The sequence below is a fragment of the Zophobas morio genome, unplaced genomic scaffold, assembly GCF_036711695.1.
Source record: "Zophobas morio isolate AGI-343-1 ecotype UQ-CSIRO unplaced genomic scaffold, CSIRO_AGI_Zmor_V1 ptg000002l, whole genome shotgun sequence".
Lineage (NCBI taxonomy): Eukaryota > Metazoa > Arthropoda > Insecta > Coleoptera > Tenebrionidae > Zophobas > Zophobas morio.
The window spans coordinates 15,110,794-15,129,340 of NW_026972107.1; the positions used below are offsets into that span (position 1 = coordinate 15,110,794).

General features: G+C 33.0%; 1 protein-coding gene across 1 annotated transcript in view; it reads right to left on the bottom strand.

Annotated features, from left to right (window-relative positions):
* Positions 1 to 475: 475 nt before the first annotated feature.
* Positions 476 to 18,547, bottom strand: part of LOC135126730 (nose resistant to fluoxetine protein 6-like) — a 32,207-nt gene continuing 14,135 nt past the window's right edge. The window contains exons 7-11 of the mRNA XM_064052886.1: positions 13,131 to 13,318; positions 12,748 to 13,073; positions 822 to 964; positions 587 to 695; positions 476 to 507 (exon numbers count right to left, since the gene is read on the bottom strand). Coding sequence (XP_063908956.1) covers positions 476 to 507; positions 587 to 695; positions 822 to 964; positions 12,748 to 13,073; positions 13,131 to 13,318 — 798 coding nt within the window. The remainder of the gene's footprint in view (positions 508 to 586; positions 696 to 821; positions 965 to 12,747; positions 13,074 to 13,130; positions 13,319 to 18,547) is intronic.

Genomic DNA, 18,547 nt, shown 5'->3' on the forward strand with positions numbered 1-18,547 from the left:
TTACATTAAACATAAGTCTTTATAAAACTTTTGCTTCTTAGGTCTCATTTTTAGCAACTCAAGTATAGAACAGTTATAAAATTTTGTAAAAGTCTCTAATACCCAATAGATAATATTTTTCATTTTTTTTTTGACCTAATGCTAAAAAAGGGCTGATATCGAATAATTGATAAATGCACCTATCTTCCTAATTAACTAAATATTTAAATATATCATTTATAAAATGACATAAAATCACTACAGGTTATTTAGCTAAAAGCTTCATTGAGTAATGTATTTTATTAAACCTTTACACATTTTACATACATTAAACAAAACATTACTAAACCTCAATTTTCATATATTAATCTATAATGCAAAAATCAATACAAATAACATGGTCGTTATTGCTATTAGTCAAATATACACAGAAACTAACAAAAGGTCAACTTTTAGTAGTTAACAATATTACACCCATTTGATACTGACTCTCTCACTAATTTTTCGGTTCCACTTTAATCCGTTTCCCTGAAATGACAAAATCCAATGTTTTCACAATAAAAGGGAGCATTTTTAAGTAGACGTTCTTAACTTCGTAATATCGTACCTCCTTTTAAAAGAATGGTCAAGAGCTTAACCAGTGGCATCTCAAAGCAGACTGTAAACGCAAATCCGATTATAACCATTATAAATAAGTCACCAAAGGCAGCGCAAAGCTGAAAAAGAACATTTCCTTTATTAAACATTAAGGAAGTGAACAAACAATGAGGAGATTAATTTTTCATTCAGAGGTATTGTGGTGACTTCACGAAGTCGTGCAATTTTTTATCTCTGCCACTTACAGCACTGAAGTCCGAAAAATAGCCAGGCATTTTCGCCGCTCCACTCATTAAATATTGCATCAACATGTGCAGCAAATAAATAGAGTAGCTGATTCTTGCCAGAACTCTAAACGGATGCGACGAAAGGACGTAATTTATCGGACCTGAATCAGATAAATTTATACAGAAATGATAAGTTTCGAGGATTGAGACATTAACCAGGACATGTACAAACGTCAGGTTCATCTACGAACCAATGTTTTAAATTATGGTTAAATTTATTCCAGTTAGTATCCAAGGTGTAAAATAAAACCTGAAAATATAGCTTCTTAGTGGTGCTTGCTAACTTTAAAGATATATAAATATTTACTGCGCGATATGCATCAAATTACGAGTTACGGTAACATTTTTCATCATTTTTAGAAAATTGAACTTTGTAAATGTACATCATAACTAGTGGGTCTTTTAAAGTCCTGGTCACAAGGATCTTACAAAAAATACTATTTGGTTGATGTAATATTGTACAATCCTCAGAATAGTTCTATTAACATTATTTAATAGCAAATATGTATGCAAGTTCCTTCTTATGTTTTGACTCAACGTTTCCACGCGTCCTAAAGCTACCCAATTTGCATGCTTGTCATCAATAATTTCGTCAAAATGGCATTAATCTAGATCCTTAGTTATCGTGACGGAGGTCTTGTGGGTAATGTCGTATTGAATTTGCTGACGTTTCGAAAGACGTAATATTTGCTTCCTTATAGCGAGTTTGAAAATGTCTTTGGAAATGTTATTAAATCAGCACGATGTTTGTGGTTCACTCAAGACGTAAAAATTAAATTTAATTTATATTTTTATCCCTGCTTAACTCTAACTAATTAATTAAAAAGTTATTTATAACATTAACTTTTGAAAGTTTAATTATACACTTAAAAAGCAAAATGCAAAAAAGAAAGTATGTTTAATGTATTCATGAATTATATTTGGGAATATGGGAGCTTTTCGTTATGATGTTGTTATACATCAAGCTGTTTAATTATTGTAGTCTATTTAGTACAAAAGTATGAAATTTTTTTGGATACAAAATTTTAATGAATAAATTATCGCATATGATTAACTTCTAAAGCTGCACACACCAACTTTTAAACAAATTTATAAAATATGCGAACGAAAAAATCTAACCATCATTCCAACACGAAATGTTGTTATCCGTCTGTCTAGATATTGAAAAATAGTCTAAATTAATAAAACAAGATTCTTACATACTATTAAAAAAAAAGACAATGGGCTGTTAAGACTCTTTCAAGCTCTCTTAAAATCATAACATCAAAAACCTCAAGATAATTTCAAATTCTTTTAAAAACTTGTCGACAATCTAAAAAGAGGGCGAACTTCCCTCGTCTTGGAAACACAATCAAACAAATCGAGTGTTCCAATAAATCATAAAATTTTATTGTGTGAATTTTATTTGTTGTATGATAACCCCTGTAAGTTAAGATAAAAATCTGTGACTAATATTAAATTACATATTTTAAGTGAGAGTTCCTTAATAAAATTTTAAAAAGTAACAGTATAGAATTTAGAATTTAGAATTTCAAGGAAATAAAAAAAGCCGTTTTTGATTCAATCTATGAAAGAAATTGCCTCTCATTTATTATTTTTTTGTGACACTCAAAATATTGATTACCGAACGTTTGAAAGATTTCGGCTTAATAGTTTCTAAGTTAAATTATAAAATGTGGTTTTACATTTTTTTGTGTCCAAAACATTTAGACATTTAAGACAAAAAGGATGACTAATAAACCATAGATATACAAACATGTTTAATGAAATTTAAAATTTAAAATAAATTTAATTTACTTTTCAAAATTTTGAGATGACGTCATTATGTTGTTGGTGGGGAAAATCAAAAACATTTTGTTTAGCGATGAATCTAAAATTTCGAACAACCATTCCAGTAGTTTTGGAAATTGTCGATCTAATAAAGTCACCAACAGACGACAACCAGACGGAATCGGGGGACCTAAGTTTTCATACACTATGTATCCGATTTTAATTACTACAATCTACTTAACACATAACATATACTGTTTTTTAACTATTTAATTAAACGATTAATAGTAGGACATGTTTTTCGTGTCCTCTGTAATAGACTTCGGGGAATCAAATGCTAACAATCTCAAGGCGGATGCTTAAACCGTTAAGTCCCGTTAAATTAGATTTTTTTGTTTTTAAATTGGTAAGTGATACTCGTCCCACCATTCTAAACGGATAGAGTGTGTGGTCTTAAAATCAGGCTGCAGGACCAGAAAACTTCCAGGAATTGAATACTGAAACGCAGAGCGAATACTTAAAAAAACCATTCTGGAGTTATGTCCGGTTAGAATTTGAAAAACTGTTTATTTATTCGGAAATGACACCTGTCCTATACATATACATATTTTTTTCTCTATAATAAACAAGTAGCCTTTAAAAGGCAGATAGTAAAACCGTCCTGAATTTATGTCCTATTAAATTTAAAAATTGTTTAAAATTCATAAATGACGCTCGCTCCATATATATTTTTCTCTCCTTACTGAACGAGTAGAATGTTTGGCCTGAAATTCAGGCTGTATGACTAGAAACCTTCAAGGAATCAAATGCTGACAATCGCAAGACAAATAATAATTAACCTATTTTGGAATTATGCCATATTAACATTTGAAAAATGGTTTATTTATTCGAAAGTGACATTCGATCCATATTTATATATTTCTGCTTCCATACTAAATGGGTAGATTATCCGACTTCAGAATAAATCCGTGGTACTATAAAATTTCGAAGTTATGTTCCATTAAATTTGAAAATTGTTCTTGATTTCGTAAATGACACTCGTCCCATATACATTTTTCTTTCCAAAGTAACTAAGCAGACTATCCGATCTAAAAATCTGACAGATCTAGGAGATTTTGAGGAAACGAATGCTGAAAACTGAAAGGCAGATACTATAACCGCTTTGGAATTATGTCTTATTAAATTTGAAAGTTGTTTTTAAATTCATAAATGACACATGTCCCATATATATTTCTTTCTCCATACAAAAAGAGTAAAATTTGAAATTATGTCCCATTAAATTTGATACATTGTTTTTAATTTTGTAAATGACAACCATATACATTTTTCTTTCCATAATAAGTAAACGAGTAGAGTGTCCGGTCCGAAAATCAGACCACTGGACTAGAAAATTTCAAGAAATAGATTTCTAAAAGCTACAAGACAGATACTAAAATCGTTCCGGAGATATGTCCCGTTAAATTTGAAAATTGTTTTTAAATTTAAATAACACCCATCCCATATATATTCCTCCCTTCATTCTAAACGGGTAGAGTATGCGGTCTTGACATTATACCGTAGGATAAGAAAAGTTCGAAGAATCAAAAACTGGAAACCATAGGGCGCATACTTAAACCAATCTGGAGTTATGACCCACTCAAATTTAAAAAAATTATATTTTTTTAATGTATAAATTATGTACCTGTCCCATATACATTTGTACCGCTGTATTAAACACTTAGAGTATCCGGTCTAAAAATCAGGTTGTAGGACCAAAAAACTTTGAGGAACCGAATACTGAAAATCACAGACAGATACTTAAATTGTTCTGGAGTTATGTCCCATTAACATGTGAAAAATTGTATTTTAATTCTGAAATGACACCCGTCCCATATATATTCATCCCTTCATTCTAAACGGGTAGAATATCCGATCTTAAAATAATATAGTAGGACCAGAAAACTTCTAAGTATCGAAGACTGGAAGCCACAAGGCGGATACTTAAACCAATCTGAAGTTACGTCCCACTAAAATTTGAAAAATCGATATTTTTTTAATTTATAAATGGTGCCCCCATCCCATATACGTTTGCCCCGCGCCAGAGCTGTTCAAAGTACTCAAAAAAAGTACTTGAAGTACCAAGTACAAAGTACTACTTGAAATAGTGTTTAAGTAAAGTACCAAGTACTTACTTTCAGCAAGAGTATTTCAAGTATCAAGTACTTTTCAGATGTACTTGAAGTACAAGCCAAGTACATTACTTCAAGTACTTACGAGTACTTGAAGTACTGGAGGTATACTTCAAGTACTTACAAATACCTGAAGTACTGAAAATGGTTCAAGTACTTTCTAATTATTTGAAATACTGTAGAATTAGATAACTTTTCCTGTTTTTTTAAAAAAGCTTAATATATTTTAGAACTGAATTTTTTAATATTCATAATTTAAGTATACAATAATACATATTTCGCCACATAAAAAATTGCATAAGCATCAACTTAAATGCAGAATGGTAGCTCACTTATTAATAATACTATGTTATTTATAAACAATATTCTTTTGAAATACTTTTACATCTTTCTGTTGACACAATGCCTTCGACAAAATGAACGTCTATTTCTAATTTAAAATTTAAAATAAAATACATGACGGCGTTGTCTATGTATGCTTACTATTAATTTATAACAAAAACATCGGCGCTGTATGGTATTTTCTCAGGCTTCTGTTGCCTTTTTTTAATATTTTGAATTTTGGTTCACCACCAAAACGTTGTGATTTTTTAATAAAGTTGTGTTAAAAATATGTGAATTTTATGAACCGGTTCCGTGTTTAAGTTTGTGGGTAGTTTACAGCACCCTTAATCATTACCCATTGTGAAAGTGCACAGGGCCGGATTTGTGAAACTGAAATTTTTCAGAAAAAAAATTTAAGAGCAGTGCGATACATATACATGCTCGTGACATAAAAATGTTTAAGTCACTATGTTGCATTTTCAAAAAAAACGTATGAATTTTTTAAATAAAAAATAAAATGCCTAAAACGAGAGTCCATTTTCAGCGAAAACTATAACTCTTGAAAAATATCAAGGTGATCAAAGTAATTAGTCGTTTTTTACTTTTGCGGTTACCAAAAATGCTGAGAATTTTCTTGCAATGAATGCCCCATATTCCTGAATATATCTGTCTACCACTTAGGTACGTATTTACTATTCTAAAAATTATTAAATTAACCCAACTACTACAGTGACTAAATAGTAAACACTAATCACTACAATGTTTGTCTAATAACTAAGTACGTAACTTTACACTGACAAATCACAAATAATAGGTTCGTAATGCTGTTCCGTCCATTTATACAAAATTTTGTTCCTCTAATGCCACAATATGTACTTTCAAAATTTTCCTTTACATTTTCGATTGGCTTATTTTTTATTTTTACCTGAAAACCCAAAGAAGATGACATTAGTAACTGATAACTACAATGACTTCAGGGAATGCCTAACAACGGCTTTTGCGAAAATTCAGGTAAATATGTACTAAATTTATTTTTGTTAAAATATTTCGTAGGGGTGTATTTATCTAGGCAATTATACTAACTAATCGCGAATTTCATTAACTTTGTATTTTTTTATAATGTGAATATGTATTTTGTTCCATTTACGGAAGCGGCCACTGACCCTTTTGGGTATCTTTACCTGATATTGTAAATACAAATGTAAATTCAGTACTTCTGTAACCGTCCTGTATTTAAATATCGAAACCGAAGGCTGTCTATTATTTCGCACACAACAAAACAAAGGTCCTTCGAGCAATTTCAAAGTACAATTCGGTACTCATCAAAACCATACAATCATGGTCGTATCAACTGGATTACAAAAAACATTGGTACTACGAGCCGAATTTCACAAAACTCAAAAATCCGCACAGGAAAGATAAATGACACTAATTAGTGTGACTTTTAAAATCATTGTTTTTCTGCATTACGTCTTTTTAAATTGTTGGTGTTCAAATAATTCATACAATTTAACAGATTATTTGAAACTGTAATGTGAAAAAATATAAGTAGTAATAACAAACTAAGTTTATATGGCTGAACCATGTATATACAAAAAAAGAAAATTTGGTAAAAAACGAGTGTCTAACATGATAAAGAACATTAAACTGCAAAATATTTAACATAAAATTGTGTTTAAATTCTACGAGGAAGAGGCGAATATGAAAGTCTGTACCTGCCATCAGCTATTGCTATTGTAATAAAAGGGATAATCCCCTGCCGAATTCTCTGCCCTGACCAGACTTCTTACTGACAAATACACGGCGGGGTTAAGAAACTAATGAAAGAATAAATATCTTTTTGAACGAGTCCTGAATCATTTCTCAAATATTTTCAAATCCGACTTTGCACTTTAGCAGGTACGTCAACAAACCCGATTCCCTTTGGGGTACCGGGAAGGTACTGAAAAACTACCCGCAAAGTTAAGTTCCAGACCAAAATACAAAAAAGACAAAATTCATATATTCACAACTTTACATCGCTGAAAATTTTACACAGATCTCCGACCCTTCTGCTGTCGTCATCCACTCTCAAATGACATATTTATGACATTAATTTTCTTACCTACCTATCTATCGGCATTATGCAAGTACCTATGAAATGTATGTCATATTGTGGATAAGATATCCACAATCACAGATCAAAATATAACCTCACAGGAAACAAACACGATTTTACTCTAAAAATACATCTAATCAAATAATTGAATTAATAACCTGACCTGACCTGACCTGACCTGACCTGACCTGACCTGACCTGACCTGACCAGACCCTATTTTGAGATGTGAAAACTTCGTAAAATAGAGACTAAAGTATTTGAAATTTCCACTTTCATACTTCAAGTAATTCAAGAGTATTTAAAATACTGAGTGAAGTACTTGGAGTAAAGTACTTGGCAAAATCAAGTACTAAACTCAAGTACATTTTAGAAATACTCCAAGTACCAAGTACCAAGTACCTAAATATAAAAGTACTTCAAGTAAAGTACTTGAAGTACTTAAAGTACTTGAAGTATTACTTCAAGTACTTTTACTTGAAGTACTGAACAGCTCTGGCCCCGCCATACTAAATACTTAGAGTATTCGGTCTAAAAATCAGGCCGTAGGACCAAAAACCTCGTGGAATCAAATGCTGAAAACCAGAAGGCGGATACTAAAAGTGTTCTGGAGTTACGTCCCGTTAAATTTGAAAATTGTTTTCAAATTCGTAAATGGCACCCGTCCCATATACATTCGTCCCTGCATTCTAAACAGGTAGAGTATGGGATCTTAAGCTCAAGTCGCTAGAGCTGAAAACTTTGAGGAATCGAATACTGAAAATCACAGGCAGATACTTAAACCGTTTTGGAGTTATGTCCCACTAAAATGTGAAAAATTGTATTTAAATTCTGAAATGACATCCGTCCCATATATGTTCGTCCCTTCATTGCAGACGTGTAGAATATCCGGTCTTAAAATCTTACCATAGGACCAGAAAACTTCTAAAAATCGAAGACTGCACACCGCAGAGCGGACACTCAAACCAATCTGGAGTTGTCCCACTAAAATTTTGAAAAATTGTTTTTTTATTTATAAATGACGCCCTCGTCCCATATACATTTGTCCCGCCTTACTAAACACTTAGAGTATTCGGTCTAAAAATCATGCTGTAGGACCAGAAAACTTCGAGGAATCAATTGCTGATAACCAAAAGACGCATAATAAAAATTGTTTTATCAAATTCGTAAATGGCACCCGTTCCATATACATCCGTCCCTGCATTCTAAAAGGGTAGAGTATCGGATCTTACAGTCAGGTCTTAGAACCAGAACACTTTGAGGAACCGAATATTGAAAATCACAGGCAGATACTTAAATTGTTCTGGAGTTATGTCCCATTAAAATGTGAAAAATTGTATTTTAATTCTGAAATGACACCCGTCCCATATGGTGATCCATAGTTATCTGAGGTTAAACTAAACATCGTACCAGTGACCGGTTCGCAGAGCGGACACTTAAACCAATATGGAGTTATGTCTCACTAAAATTTGAAAAATTGATTTCTATTTAATTTATAAATGACGTCCCCGTCCCATATACATTTGTCCCGCCGTACTAAATACTTAGAGTATCCGGTCTTAAAGTCAGGCTGTAGGACCAGAAAACTTCGAGGAATCAAATGCTGACAACCAGAAGGCGTATACTAAAAGCTTTCTGCAGTTATGTCCCGTTAAATTTGAAAATTGTTTTCAAATTCGTAAATGGCATTCGTCCCTGCGTGCTAAAAGGGTGGAGTATCGAATCTTGAGATCAAGTCGTAGAACCAGAAAACTGTGAGGAATCGAATAGGGTAGATATTTAACCTGTTCTGGAGTTATGTCCCACTAAAATTTGAAAAATTTTAATTCTGAAATTGAACGACATTCGTCCTTCCATTCTAAACAAGTACAGTCTCCAGTCCTAAAATCAGACCGTAGAATCAGAAAACTTCGAGAAATCAAATTCTAAAAACCGGAAGATGGATGCTAAGAATGTTCTGGAGCTTTGTTCTGTTAAGTTTGAAAACTGTTTTTATTTTCATAAATGACTCACGTCCTTTATACAGGCTGACTGGGGTTTATTGTGACAGATTTTAAGGGGTGCTAGTTTGCATTATTTTGAGTAAAAAACCTTAATAACATTTACAGCTCAGACTTATTCCAAAAGAGTTATAGAATACACAAATTTCATAGCCCATCGGTTGGAAACCGCTGGAATTCACCTGATACATTGAAATTTTTACAGTTGTTTTATTAGAAACCATGACAATAAATTAAATAATAAAATAATACTCCTGTTTGACAATTTGTCAAAGCATCTGTGAACATGTTTTAATAAATTTAAGATGGATGTCAATGGGTGTTCACTTAGAGAATTAGCGGACATTCATTTAATTTATGGAGAGGCACGCGGAGTAGCCCGTGTGGCAGTGCGTTTGTGGCACTCGTTTCCCTCACCGACGGTTACCCTCAAGAAGAATGTTTCAAGATCTGCACCAGCGACTCCAAGAGACGGGTTCCTTGTTACCTAGAAGAGTCGAACGAGGTCCACAACTCCCTCAGCGAATTGTCAACATTGAAGAAGAGGTGTTGGATGCTGTACATGATGACCCTGGAATTAGTACAAGATGCCTTGCCAAACGATTTAATGTCTCTCAATGAACCATTTGGAGAACACTACGAGAACAGTTATTATATCCATACCACGTTCAGCGTGTAAAAGCTCTATCTCCAGCTGATTATCAACCCCGTTTTGCATTTTGTAGTTGGTTTCTACGAAAGGTAGAAGAAAATCCCGACTTTCCTCGTATTATTTTGGCATCAGACGAGGCAGGATTTACGCGTCGGGGAATTTTTAATTATCACAACGTTCACGTTTGGGCAGATGAAAATCCGCATGCCATAAGACAAACCCGTTTTCAGAAGGAGTTTTCAATTAATCTATGGGCCGGTATTGTAAACAATTATCTTATAGGACCTTTTGAACTACCCCCGCGGTTAACGGGTGCCATTTATTGACGATTTTTAAGAAGAAATTTACAAGAATTGTTGGAAGAAGTGCCGCTACATATCCGAGAAAGTATGTGGTTTCTACATGATGGGGCGCCACCTCATTTTAGCCGTCTGGTACGGCAGTTTTTAAATGTTCAATTCCCTGAAAGGTGGATCGGGTGAGGCGGGGCTCAGCGTTGGCTTGCCAGATCTCCCGATTTGAATCCACTTGATTTTTTCTTTTGGGGCCACATGAAGTCGTTGGTTTATACAGAATAGATCAGAACAGAAGATCACCTCAGACAACGAATCTATGAAGCCACCAATATCATTCGCGGGGACCCGGAAATGCTCCAACGAGTGCAGCAGCAATAGATTCGTCGTGCCAATGCTTATGTGAGAATGAATGGAGCTCATTTTGAGCATTTGCTTTAATAAGGTGTTTAAAAATAAATAAAATTACTAACAATAGTATTTAATTTTCTCAACTTGGTAATAGTTATTTACGCAATAAGTGGGATACATACATTATTATCGCACGCACATGGAAATTGCGCAAACGAGGGCGTCAGCCCGAGTTTTGCGTAACCATGTAAGTGCGATAGTAGTGTATCCCACGAATTGTGTACAAAATTTTATGTACAACTGTTGAATTTTTTATAAATAAAACATTTTTGCTGCTTTCAATCATGGACTAACAACTCTCGATCAAAATGTTGTGAATATTAATTAAAAGAAGCAGCTGCATCTCATTGTTCAAAATGATGGCAACGTACTTAGCAACAGTGTAAACAGTAAACAAATTTTGATTTTGAATATTTTGTTACTAAATCATCAGAATGAGTGCTTCAGAAGATCTGCCTTTAGTTGCTTTGGATGTTATTTCTGGTCTTGTTCCTCAGAAATCACGCGAAAAATATCAGCTGGCGTTTGAACGATATGCAAAATGGTGCAATGAAAACACTTCCTACATTAGTTCGTCGTCAACGACCCCACAATTATCAACTGAATCTGATGACATTAATTTGTTTCACTGTAAGAGTTGTATTATCAATGTATATATATAACAATAATAAATAGCAGGTCTCTTTGATTCTTTTGTATTCATGGATGTGTGTCCGATTTGACATATTATCGCACGCGTGCGGTTATCTAAAAATTATCGCACGCGTGCGATAATCTCAAACATTACGTTGTCCCAGTGAGTGCGATTTATAAGATATATCCCACGGTTGTATATAAAATTTATTATTACACAGTGCAGTGGTTCTCAAACGGTGGAGACACATAAAGTTCTGACTTAACCATAGGTTTTAGACCAAAATGTTATTAGACTTTAAGAATCAAAATAATGCATATTGTAACCCTTTAAAATCTGGCACAATATACCCCAGTCACCCTGTATATTTTTCTCCGTACTAAACGGGTACAGTATCCGGTTCGAAAATCAAACTGTAGGATTAGAAAACTTCGAGGAGTCAAATGTTAGAAACCACCAGGAGGATGCTTAAACCTTTCTAGGGTTGAATATTATTGAATATTATTTTTTAATTAATGCTTGAAACTCATCCGTTTCAAATACATTCGTCTACATCATACTAAATGGGTGCAGTACTCGTATCTGAAAATCAGGCCGTTATACTATAAAACCTCGAGGAATATAATGCTGAAAATCGTAAGGGGGATAAGGTGTTTTAAATTTAAATTCCTGTTTGCGTTTTATCTTTAGAGAAACTTTTCGTTAAATTTATTATGCAGTTTATATGCGCTATCTTGAGGATTTAATTGCTGTAAATGGTGTTCTTCCATTTACTGGGTTAAATTCACTAAAGAAATATTTTACTAATGGTTTTTTTTTTGCTATAATAGTCACTTTAAAATTGTGATTACTAGCACAATATTTTTACATATTTGATTTAATGATAGATTACAGAAGATGGCAATCACTGCAGGACTTTAGCTACCATGTCCAATCTGTGATTAAATTTGGATTTTTACTTCGCGATATATTGAGAATAATCTGCTAAGCAGTGAAGTTTATATCAGAGAAAACTAAACAAACAAAAGTGAAGTCGACGTCGATGTACTTAAAACTTCGCAAGTTCACTGAAAATGTACTATTTTTTGTAACAACACATTTTATCAAGTATCAGCTTCAATCAGAGCGTATTTTCAATAAAACGCAAAACCAACGGTTGTTGACAGTAAATGATGTTAAAGTCAGAGCAGTTTAGTATACTAATAAGACTTTTATTCTAAGCAATTATTTAATAACTACCTATAAATATAAGATTATTAAGTAAAGTTAAACCAATAATAATAATTATAAATTAATACAATTCCAATGAATTTGTAAAGTACAGCTCTCAATAATATACCTGAATAAATAAAAAATTAATAAGACGCAAAGTGTATGCGAGTAATTGTACAAAGTTTGATTCGAACAAAGCATCTTTCCTTTCAGGAAAACCAATTCCGAAACGAACTGACCCTACACATAAACATAAATTGTGTGTCTGCTTTTAGCAAATGTACATAAAATTTGGCAAATGTCCCAGACCTCGGATTGTTATACCTCCATATCCGTGAATGCAGGCCCAAACCATCCACCCGACACCTATTGTCCACGCTGACCGCGAACAGGACAGGAAAACCGAAGCCTCCAATCTATTGTAGTCGTGGACTTCCTCGTGAAAGACATGACATCCGATTAGTGAGACCAGCATGGACCCGATTGAAATGATCCACAGACTGAGAGTAATCGGATAACTAATTTGAATTTTTCTTCCCCTGGTTTTCTGAAGCGAATAGCCGAGGCCTAAGCCGATTATGTAAGTAGCTGCTCTCGTGTGTGGAGCGATGTAGTGGTGCTGGAAGTATTTCGTGGAGAAGAGTTGATTGCTGCAATTCATACGATGACAAACGTTGTGTTTGCAAGCTCTAGACGTATGCACTTACGTCACAGGAACTCCGCCATCATATCTATTGATCCAGGCAAAATAAAAATTACTTGCTATTGATAGAACGTAAATGCAAACATAATTGATGTAGCCGAAAATGCGAAGTTTCCAAAGTGGCAGCAGGATAACCGGAGAGAAGAAGTAGTATTGCATGTCACATGTTAAATACCAAGCTTGCGTCATACACTAGAAATGATTTTGTTCAAACACAGGGGTTATATTTAGATGGACCGATGTCAACTATAAAAAATGTTTTCCGGAGTGTGAAAATTTTCAATCTGTAGGAGCTAATTCCGCTCCGGGTAAATAAGTATTTTGAAAAATGTGCTTTAGCAATCGTTTGAAATTAGCTTTTTTAATACTTCCTGGGGCGTTTTCGCACGCTGAATTCAAAAATCCTGCAGTTCCCACGCACGAGATTTTTTATTTGTAATTCCAAAACCGTGCTGCTGAATAATGGATTTATTTTTTTAACTATTAATCTCAACTTGCGGCTGAAATTCGTTAACACGTTTTATAATTTCTTTTTAAAATATGTAATTAGAAAAGATATTTAAAAAATGGTAAAATTTGATTATAAATATTCAACACCCAACACCAGCCATGTTACAACTAGAAAGGGACACGAAAACAATGTAATCATGGGATAGAGAGGCAATGATCAATATGTTCATTTATACCTCTAATAATAATTTGAATTTTGTTACAGCAACTTTTGTTTTATAATTGCTATCGAAATCGCTAAACAATGATTCTCCCTACAATTTAGCGATAACAACTAATTTTTCGTGTTGCTTCATGTGAATACTAATAATTTCCCGGCGCCTCCACCATTTTTAATAATTAGATTTTAATTAAAGCTTTGTTCATAAAACCTGTATAACGAGATATAAAACGAGCATTACAAATTTATTGTGTTTATTTCTGTTTGGTTCTAAATCAAATAATGTTATTAAAACGCTTCAGCGAGAACATAATAAAAAAACGAGCCGTAAAATATTAGATCTCAACAAATTTGATTCCATAAAATGTGCTAATTGTTGGTGAGGTTCATTTTATGGAGATTCGGTTTTATTTTATTATTAAAACATTCAGATTTGAATACTGTTTGACAAAATTAGCAAGGATTCTGACACCCCACAGTTGCTTTGCTCGAAAAATAGCACAGTATAAAAATAATTTCTTGCTAGGTTGATAAAAGCAAGGTAGTAAATGTAGGTCTTCATTCCAACGAAACTCGTTAACTTTTTCTGTGTATTTGAACAATTGTGGAAAAAATGTCTGCAAGATATGAACTAGAATAGATTCGCCTCTTTCTTTCATTAAAATTTAAATGTCTAATTTTTATTATTCTAGAAACAAAAGGGATTTTTCTGTAGTTTAATTGCCTCTTAAATGAAGATAGTCTGCTTTTATTTCCTGAACGTAAGCTAAGGAAGTATTGTAATGTGGTCCATCCGACGAATGGCTGCTTTCATGTTTTCTTGACGTTTCATGACCCATATAGTAGATCTGTCTGTCGTCTGTCCTTACTTTACCGATTATTGTCAAATTTGATGTATATATTAGGAAATTTTGTAAAGCAAAGTACTCGTGTGCTTAATTAACGAGTGCGTGTTGACTTTTTACTCTAGATATTAAAATTTTCAGAAAAAAAAAAAAATGTACCGGGTGTCTGGAAAATGGCGGATACTTTTCATTAATAAAAATAAATTTAAAAAAACATTTAATAAAACATTTATAAATTATAAACAAAAACAAAACCAACAAAAGAAAAATCCATTAAAGCATAACTAACTAAACGCTAGAGAATATTTTAAAATTCCTGTTTTATGCATATACGTAAACTCGTAATATTTCCAAATTTTGATCATTTTTTGTAAAAGTTAGCCAGATAAAAGTGATTTTGGCAATGACATACCTTCTAAGAAAAGGGAGAGCGGGTGGGCGGCCTTAGTTCCTAGTAAGATAAAACTGATTTTGGCAAATGACATACTCTCTAAGAAGAGAGAGAGTGGGTGGGTGAGGTCAGTAGCTGCTAAAATAAGACCGATTTTACCAAATAACATACTTCTAAGAAATGAGAGGGTGTGCGGGTTTCTTGGAGGGTATATCTTTTGCCAAAATCGGTCGTATTGTACCACGTACTAGCCCCGCCCATCCGCCCTCTCTTTTCTTAGATAGTATCCCATTTGCCAAAATCAGTCTTATGTTAGCAAGTACTCATGACCTCATGAGTCATGACTAACTTTTACAAAAAATGATCAAAATTTGGAAACGTTACGAACTTACTTATACGCAGTTAGTTGGTTATGCTTTAATAGATTTTTCTTTTGTTGGTTTTGTTTTTGTTTATATTTTATATATGTTTTTATGGTTTATTTATTAATGAAAAATAACAGCTTGTTTTATTAATAACAATTATGAGTGAAAAAATCAAGTGTGCTTTTAATGAATTAATACCCCTTAAAAATTGAATACTTATACAAAATTAAAACCAGTTAACATGTTAATATACTAAAATATCACAAACTTTCAATATGAAGAATTTTTCAGTGAAAAACTACCTTTTATTGCAAAAAAAGATGGTTATTTCGACAGAACTTCCCTTGTCCCTGAGATATTGTACGACTTATTCAACTTTTTCGAGTATTTACAAAAATTTGATTTTACGAATTTTATTTGTTTTATGACAGCTCCTATAATTTAAAACAAGGATATGTTTGTAGTAATGTATAAAAAATGGGTAAGTTATTCGCATGTTTCAACTTAATATTTCCATTAAAAAATTTTGTGATGACATCATCAACATTCTAGGAATTCTAAACAAAGTTTCACTCAGAAGAAGCATACACATGGAAATATAACAGGAAACAGTGAATTGTTAACGGCTCCCGTGCTATCAAGGACTCGATTTTGCATTGATATAAACGCATTATTCTAAGAAACCATAAACTTAAAAAAAATGCGGAAAAAAAATACTATGATTTCTGCTTATTTAATAACTTGCCCAATTTTTTTAATGCAACAAAAATATTAGCATTTTATAATTAAAGAAAAACGAGATATTTTGCCTTTTTGTTTTAATATGTGTGGACTTCTTTTCACCACAAGAAGCTTAAAATTTTTGTAAAATGGAAAATTTGTATGTATAGGAAAATCTGGATTTTGCAATTAAGATCCACCCTATAATTGCAAAATCCATATTTCCTTACGCAAATGTACCATTTTAATCATGTTTTAAGTTTCTTGTTGTGAAAAGATGGCTATGTATGTTAAGAAAAAGGGGTAAATTATCAGCCCCGCCCACCCACCCTATCTCAATTGTGATGATTTTTTTTATTCATCGTGAGCCAACAACTGGAGCTTAACTCCAAAATCGTTATTTCTCTACGAGGAATTAAAAATATGTTTTTGAATATCTCAATTGCAAAATCCATACTCCCTTGCAAAAAAGTACCATTTTAACCATGTTTTTTTCTTGTGGTGAAAAGATGGCTACGTATATCACGAAAAAAAGCAAAATGTAGCCCCGCCCACCCGCCCTATCTCAATTGTGATATTTTTTTTACTCGTCGTGACCCAAGAAGGCGGAGCTTAACTGCAAAATGCTTATTTCTCTACGAGAAATTAAAAACATGTTTTTTAATATCGTGTTGTTCAAAGAATACTATGTATATTAAGAAAAAAAGGCAAAATATAAACCCCACCCACCCACCCTGTCTCAATTGAGACGATTTTTTTATTCTTAGAAACTTAAGACACGCCCCTAGGTCTGCCAACGAATGAAAATGTCATTAGTATTTAGATCAGGGCAGGTATGGGTGGGGCTTAATCATCGGTTTTATGTTTTTTCTTAAGATACATAGTATTTTTTTAATAACACGATACTCAAAAACATGTCTTACATGGTAATTTCTTGTATAGAAATAATAAGGATTTTGCAATTAAATTCCGCTCCTTTGGCTCTCGACGATTTAAAAAAAATCATCACAACTGAGACAGGGCGGGTGGGCGGGGTTTTTATTTGTTCTCATTTCTTAAGATACGTGGTCGTCTTTTCAGAACAAGAACCTTAAAACATGTTGAAAATAGTAAATATTTGTAGATAAATATGGATGTTGTAATTAATAAATAATAAAAATTATAATAATGATAAACATAAAAAAGTAAATTCATAAACCACAATAAGTACACAAATATGTTATTATATAAAATTTACTAGCTGACCCGGCAAACGTTTTTTGCCATATAAATCATTTCTAGTGAATATTCTGGTAGTTAAATAAAAAATTAAATGAAAATAAATAAATAAATTATAATTAAATTAAATTATAAATTATACATAAAAATTTATCGTACGACAATGATTATATTCAGCAGCCATCTTGCGACTCTAAACCCTATTGCGGATAAAAGTAAAGATACTAATAAATATCGATTTTAAAAATGGGAGTTGGTGGTAGAAGAGTGAAAATTTAAGGTTATACGTATTTTTTGATGCCAAATCTTAAAAAAATAAAAATAAAAAATTTTGTCCAAAAAATAAACAAAAAATTTTTTGGGTGGGCCATCCCGAATATACACAAAAAAAAATATATAAAAATCGGTCAAACCGTTTCGGAGGAGTTTGGTTACAAACACTGTGACCCGAAAATTTTATATATTAGAAGATATGGCATTTATTAAGCAAAAGTTTGAGATGACGTCATCAAATTGTTAGTGACAATGATTAGACAAATTTTGGTTAGCGTCTGCACGATATTCCTAAAGTAAATATATACCTAAATTAGACAACGATCAGTCCGTAGTTTTGGAGATTATGTGTCTAATGAAAATCGACACAGACAACAGACGATAGACAGCCGGAAACGTGAGACCTACTTTTTCATACTCTAAGGATCATGAAACGTCAAAGAATCATAAAAGTGGCCATTCGTCGGATAGACCACAATATTCCCTAGCTTATTATACTTGGGCAGTAAAAATCCATAGTTTTGAAAGAAAAATGAAACAATTATCTCTTAATTCCAGACGTAATTTCACTGTGCTGACTAAATTTGATTCACAACAAATAAAATCTATATAAACTCTTGTTACTTCCCGAGCGTAAGCAAAGGAAGTATTGTAATCGAGTCCGTCGGCCGACTCTCTACTTTTACGTTTTCTCGATCTTTCATGACCCCTAGAAGACGAAGAAATAGGTCTCCCATTTCCGTCTGTCTGTCCGTCTGTCCGTCTGTCCGTCTGTCCGTCCGTCTGTCCGTCCGTCTGTCCGTCTGTCCGTCCGTCTGTCCGTCTGTCCGTCTGCCGTCCCGGATTTTTATTAGACAGATAATCTCCGAAAGTACTCGACCGATTGTTGTGAAATTTTGTACTTATATTAAGAATATCATGTAGATGGTAAAACGCTAA